Below are 6759 nucleotides of genomic sequence, written 5' to 3'. Positions count from 1 at the left end.
ATTGCTGTTGCATAAACGAGTACCAAACTGTTGCTGTCACATTGTTGCGGACAAAAAAAAAGAACAATTCTTTGAAAATAAAATACATACAGTCAGTCAATAAAGTTTTGGTATAGCGAATTTTTTACTATACCGGCAACTATTTCTAAAATATTTGATTTTTCGCTAATTTTTTTATAAAATTATGGATAATTCTACAACAAAAACCCCCAAAGTGAGAGTTCCAAACATTGTGCAAAATTAAAGGAAATTCCGCAAAATTTCATTAAAATATTTTTACGCTCTCTAGAAAAAAGCTGAGTGTGCTGTTTTTTTGCCCATTAAATTTTAGTGAAACAAATGCAAGTTTGAGGTAGCTAGGACGTACCATTGATTTTAAGCAATTTTTTTTGTTGAATGGGTCGCTCATTTTCTCCATATAAAATAATATTCGATAAATAAAATATTTAAAAAATAGCTGCCCGTATTATAAAATATTCGCTGTGTACCTAAAATTTGTTGACTTACTGTAAATAAATGAGCAGCAAGCACAACAGCGGCGATTTGATGGGAGTCATATACTTTTAGATTATTTTTTTTTTTTTTTAATATTAAAGAAGCATAACTTACATGGCACCCACGAAGAGTGAGTCCCTATCTTCGACCATGTGGAAAGTGCGATAGTATAATTTGCCACAGTTGAATTCACGAACATGATCTGCAAAAAACCAAGAAAAAAGTATTGATAATATAATAATCGAATGCTGTATATTCGTAGAAGATATGTTTTGTTGTACCATTTTTAAAAGCTTTTAGAGTATAATAAATAAACAGGGACCAAAAATAACTGTTATCTCGAATTTACAAATTGAAAATGTTGCCTGAATTCTGAAATTTAACAAAAACGTCGTTTCATAACAGTTATTAGATGAGGAATATTTTTTTCGTTGCTGTTAAGAGTTATTTCCCAAAGTTTATTTTTTACGTTGCTCGATAACAGTTATTGTCCAACGTTTATTTTTTACGTTGCTTGATAACCGTTATTGCCCGACGTTTATTTTTAAGTTATCTGATAAGAGTTATTTCAATCTCTCACTTTTATGTCATCATCTTTATCTTATTCTCCACTTCCATCTTCATCAATATCCTAATCTTACAACATTTATCAGACAACGTAAAAAATAAAGGTTGTAAAATAACTCTTAACCAGCAACTTAAAAAATAAACGTTGGGAATTAACTCTTATCGGCAACGGAAAAAATATTTCTCATGCATAACAGTTATCAGGAAACGTAAAAAATAAACCTTGCGTTATAACTCTTATCGACGAAATAAAAAATATTTCTCATTTAATAACTGTTATGGAGCAACGTTTTTGCTATAAAACTTATAACTGTTATGTCCTTGTAAATAAATGTTAGTAAACTCAGTAGAAAAAATTTCCTTTTGTTAAGGTGCTTTAGTTACTACCTCCTCAGTTGTAGCTGGTAGTTCTTTTTGGTTGTGCGTAAAGCATTACATACATTTTAAAAAGTTTCACAAAAATCGTACATAGACGGTTATGCCAAATTTAAGCGATGATATAGAACACTCAAAGATAACAATATGACCTTAGAACGATTTAGTGTATTGACTTATTTCCGTTTTAAGGTCTAGAGCAGACATCTACCAACATACAGGTTAGACAAGTGCCTCATTGAATTGCAGTGATCAACAAGCGAAGCTTTGGTGCTCCTTGTTGATATCTCCAGCATAACATGGCAGTCTAGTTAACAGTCCTGGGGTACAAATCTTTGTGACGCCTCTTTCTAAGCTGGTATCTGTCATATCATTTGCCATGACTTCATTGTCTCGATAAATTAATGAGAACAACCTGGGCTTGAATCGCGGCATTTGTTATGAAACGTAACTTTACTCAAAATTAAATTTTGAGAACAGGGAATTTGATAGCAGGTACGCTTCGTCAATTTAAATTTAGTGTGGAGAAAACAGATATAATTTTATTTGATTTTATTTGCCTGTCAAGGGGCGACCGCTTTTAAGAAAATACCTTTTTTTTCGAAATTTTTTTGGCGATGTTGCTTTAACCAGGGCTTGAACCCAGGCTCTGTGGAGTGGTTGCGCGCACTGCTAACCACTACTTCACAGCGGCCGCCATTAGTTTACAAAATTCAGATATTTCTCTGGACTTCGTGCCCTTCGATGACTTAGATATTCTATGAAAATGAGCAATATTAAGGTAAATCAGCAAAACATATTTCAAAACCGAAGCAGTCTAACATTGCCTTAAGGTTTTATTAACTTCAATAAAAATTTGCAATACAAACCTATATGGAGTTCTAAGGGAAACCCTCAAAAAATTCGCTTGACAATTCAACTGCAGCACATACGAGTACATACATATTTACATGTGAGTTCTAATTCGCCAATGCAACTAACTATTGTCATCAACTAGCCACGAATGCTTGTCATTTGCTTTGTGACTTGACAGTGAGCATCTAATAATAGAACTCTGTAAAAATAAATAAGAAAAAGGACGATACAAACTTGCGAAAAGCGTAAGCACTTAATTCTATATTTAAGTTCACATTATTGTTAAAGTTATTTACATTTTGTTTACCTTCGCCAATGACGTTGACATCCGACAAAATGACGAAAAGGATGGATGCAAGTTTGATCGCCATCGTCGTTGAAGCAAAGTGGGGTTCAACCCCAAAAATATGTCAAAATCTTAAAACGGTGTAGGATGACAGCAATGCAAAAAATCTTAGATCACTTTCGACATGCTTTTTGTGAAGGAAAGTTTTTTACATAAAGATTTCTTCTATGAAATACTGGCATTTAAATTACAATGGCGGCATTTGTATTTTTTTTTATTTAATTCACTTTTTGTGGCGATATGTGTGCAAATGTAACTTGATAGTATGGTTTATTCTCGTTTCAATATTTTTAGGTGTATTGCCGTTCAGCTTTCCAAAGTAAATTGATATACCCGAAAATGCTGCAGACAAACTGCAAACGAAAATAACAAATAAACCATCCAAAAATATATATGTATGTATTTGTACCAGAAAATAAACGATTGAAATGCTTTTAACAATAAATGAGTTAAGGATGCACCAATGGGAAAGCAAAGAAACATAAACTGAGAAAGAAATGTAGAAATGTTGGGATATTAAAACAAAAAGGTTGAAAAAATTCGCATAAGCTCCACAGTACTGAAGGCGAGAGGGAGGGCGCGCGCGCATTTTCTACAGTCAAAGCTGACCATTGATTTGGCACAGCAAAATATTTTATTTCCCAGCAATTTTATTCCCCAGTAAGCGTACTGGCCTGTGATTGTATGGATGAGCAATGTGACCCCACTCGTTTGAGCAGCTTGTACAGTTTGCGGCTATTTGGTCCATTTCAGATATACAATATATGTATGTACATAGGTATTTTCTATAAACTTGCATGCGAATATATTAACAATCGTCGTTTTTCGAAATGAAAAATTGATATGCTGCACTCGTTTGTAAATAAAAATGGCCATCAATGATGTTAGAATGCCCGGAATAGTGTTGTATTTCAATATGAAAAAAATTGTTAAATATTCGCCAAAAAGAGAGTTACAAGAAGGAAGAGAAAACAAACCTGTACCTCAGTTGCCTTTATATGTATGTATATGCAGGCACATTTGTACATACATACATAAATACACATGTACATTTGCACAAAAAGAATATTCATTTTTATACATATTTCACTGTCATTTGTTTTGGCACAAAAAGGGGGAAAAATCATTGGCGCACTTCATAAAAACTAACGAACTTCCATGTCCAGCAAAATCGGCCAGAATGAAATTGAAATTCAAATCAATTGACAAATAGCCGAAGGCATTAGTGAGAAAAATTGGATATCCTTCCAATAGGAGTGTGGGGAAAAGGTGGTTGAAAAAAGTGAAGAGCAAAGAAAATCGGGAATATTCGAATTTAGGAAAGTATTTACTCGCTTGACGCTTGTATGCGGGAAGATGACTTAAGGTTACTCATACGCAGGGGGTCTTTTATTTCGTGAGTAACTTTGAATACAACCATACTCTCCAACGTTTGTATATATTTTGTTTGTATATATTTATACAAAAGTATTACTGGAAGCTTTCTCAAATTCTATTCTTAACATATCAAAAAATGTAAGTATTCATTTAACTCCATAACTCTACTAAAATTTCTTGTCTATGACGGAGTTATTTTACCAAAGCAAAAATTTGCATATCAAACTGTAATCTATTTTTAAATTTCATAGCATAAACAGATTTGAGTTCACATTTTTCGTTTGAGATTTCTTTCGTTTGAGATTTATATGTCTAGGAGATCTATCATGCTTATTTTCCTGACGCAGCCTAGGAACTTGGTTCGATGTGCTGGTATCCATCTCTTCTAAGCTCTTCTCTGGATGTGTTGACCTAACGCAAAGAAGGTTAGGGCCCTATCGGCATTATTAGCGCAGCCTTACTGGCAAGTAACCATTGCAAAACTTTGGCATCGAATCACTCTCAACGCACTACTTCGCTATAATCCTTAGTGTTCTTTGGATATAGTCACAAAGAGTAGGTATTTTCGTCGATACCTCTCGTTACTATGACTAAGGCTGCGATTTCGGTAAATTAGATTTTTATTCGCGCGATAAAATTCGCTCTTATCGAAACCGCAACCTAAGTCTGTCGTCCGTGTAGCCTTGGCATTGGAGGGTGGGGAAGAAATATTTATTGACATTCCGAAAATTTGTGCGATTCCTTCCCCGGCCATAATGGGTCGTTAAATAAAAATAATAATCCATCATTTTTCTTTGGTTAGCAATTAGCAGTTTTTCGGCCTCAAAGCAAACACATTTAAGTGCCTTTAATTTGTTAGCAAATTTGCACACAACGCTTCAATTAATTGTGAACGTCTCGCATGGCGCCGGTTCGTCTGAGTGGCCTTAGAAATGAAAGGAAAGTATGTGTTTAGCAAATAAATGTTTGCCAAAAAAGGCATTTAATTAATATAATTAATATTTGCTTGCCTTCAAGCGATTTGTTAGTTGAATTTCGCCCTCAAATATACAAAAAAAAAATACATGCACACATGTAAGTATACACACTGCTTCATTTATATTTGTGAATTTTTGCGTGGAGAATGTCAAGGGTCCATTCTTCAAATTGATTTGGAAAGGATGTAAACAAAAAAATATCACAGAACCAAAATGTTTTAATAAGGATCAAAATAACATTCATCGATTCGAAATAATTTGTAGACTTGCTTAGTTTTATGTAATGCGTAAGGATTCGTTCAATACCAAGTCGATATATATACAAGTTAAATAATTTTTGCGTACGTTGTACATGTCACCAGATAATTAGTTAACCATGAGTAAGGTTCAAAAAGTAAATTTCTGCGCATACAGTAGTCACTTTAGGCCTTGGCACTTACATATTTATACCCCTCTGTTTATTCATTGTATGCACAACATTTGTATGTACATACATATGTACTTAACAACACGTACGTTGGCCAACATACATGACCAATATTTGTGCACATACATACGAGCTTTTACCCACGCAAGTGTCTGTTGACGGAAAACAAGCAAGCAAATCGCACAATTAAACATGCCACCAGAGCTTAAGCAATTAATATCCTGCCATGTAAGTTCTCACAATGTCCTGCGTGCTTATATGACATTTCAAACTGGACACAAATGCCATATAAAAGCACTTGTATGTATTTATATGTAAGTATGTAGCATATCACATGCAGAAGAATTGTTTTCTATTTGCTTGGCTTACTGCGACAACCTTCCAACAATGTCTTGATATTGCTTCTTTTATATGGCACTAGAATTATTAATATATGCACATATACTTTGTATGTATGTAGGTATGTATTTATTTCGTTAAATTTTTTTTTTTGTAATAATGCTTCGGTTTGCTGTTGTACAGTAGTCATTTGTGTTTTGCGTATGTCAACAATGAATAAATTGTTGACATGCCGATGACGCCGCTGCTGCTGGTTGTCGCTCATTAATTGCAGACTGTCCATATACATACTTATATGTGGATACGTATATTTAGTGTAAACATGTTTATTCTGCAAATAAAATGCACACGGATACACGAATAAGGACGCAAGTTAGTTGCTGTTGACATGGCTGTCAATAGAAAGTGATTATCATTTAAAATTTTTAGTAAGCGTATACTCTAACTAAAGTTGATTTTTTGTGACTTTACAGTACCGAGCAGTATTTGGGAAATTGATAAATCGGCTACCGATATAAACATTTGTAGACGTGAGTGGGGTTCCACGTCCATTTTCCATAAATTTATGTTAACATCATTTTCTGCTAAGCGGTTATTGCAAATATTAATTTTGAGTAAATTGTCTTAAATATATAGCTACTTATATATCGAAGTTTTTGTATTTCTGTATATTAGCGTTATATGGGAGGTGGACGGGGTTATACCGGATTTAAAAAATGTTCAATGGGTTTCTTAGTGATATTCTAAGCACTATTCGTAACGCGTTTGGTGGGGATTGGAAAACTGACTACTGAGATACAGCGTTTCATCATAGGTGGGTGGGGCACCGCCCATTTTCTGAAAAATTTCTTAACAGCCATATTTTATGCCAAAATTCTAACTTACATTCCAACTTTAAACAATACCAACACACCATGGATAAAGAGCAACCTTTATTTCAAATTTTGATAAGATATCTTAGTTTTTCAGAGCTGAGTCCAGCTCGCCAGCTCACCAAAAAA

At 33.9% G+C, this 6759-nt stretch overlaps 1 protein-coding gene across 1 annotated transcript in view; it reads right to left on the bottom strand.

Annotated features, from left to right (window-relative positions):
• The window catches only part of LOC118743372 (semaphorin-2A), a 160791-nt gene that overhangs the window by 71840 nt on the left and 82192 nt on the right, over nucleotides 1-6759 (bottom strand). Inside the window, exon 2 of the mRNA XM_036475997.1 lies at nucleotides 610-697. Within this exon, the coding sequence (XP_036331890.1) occupies nucleotides 610-697 (88 nt within the window). The remainder of the gene's footprint in view (nucleotides 1-609; nucleotides 698-6759) is intronic.

Source organism: Rhagoletis pomonella, unplaced genomic scaffold (assembly GCF_013731165.1).
Source record: "Rhagoletis pomonella isolate Grant_MI unplaced genomic scaffold, Rhpom_1.0 Rhpom_scaffold_00007, whole genome shotgun sequence".
Lineage (NCBI taxonomy): Eukaryota > Metazoa > Arthropoda > Insecta > Diptera > Tephritidae > Rhagoletis > Rhagoletis pomonella.
This window is presented reverse-complemented; position numbering and strand designations above follow the sequence as displayed.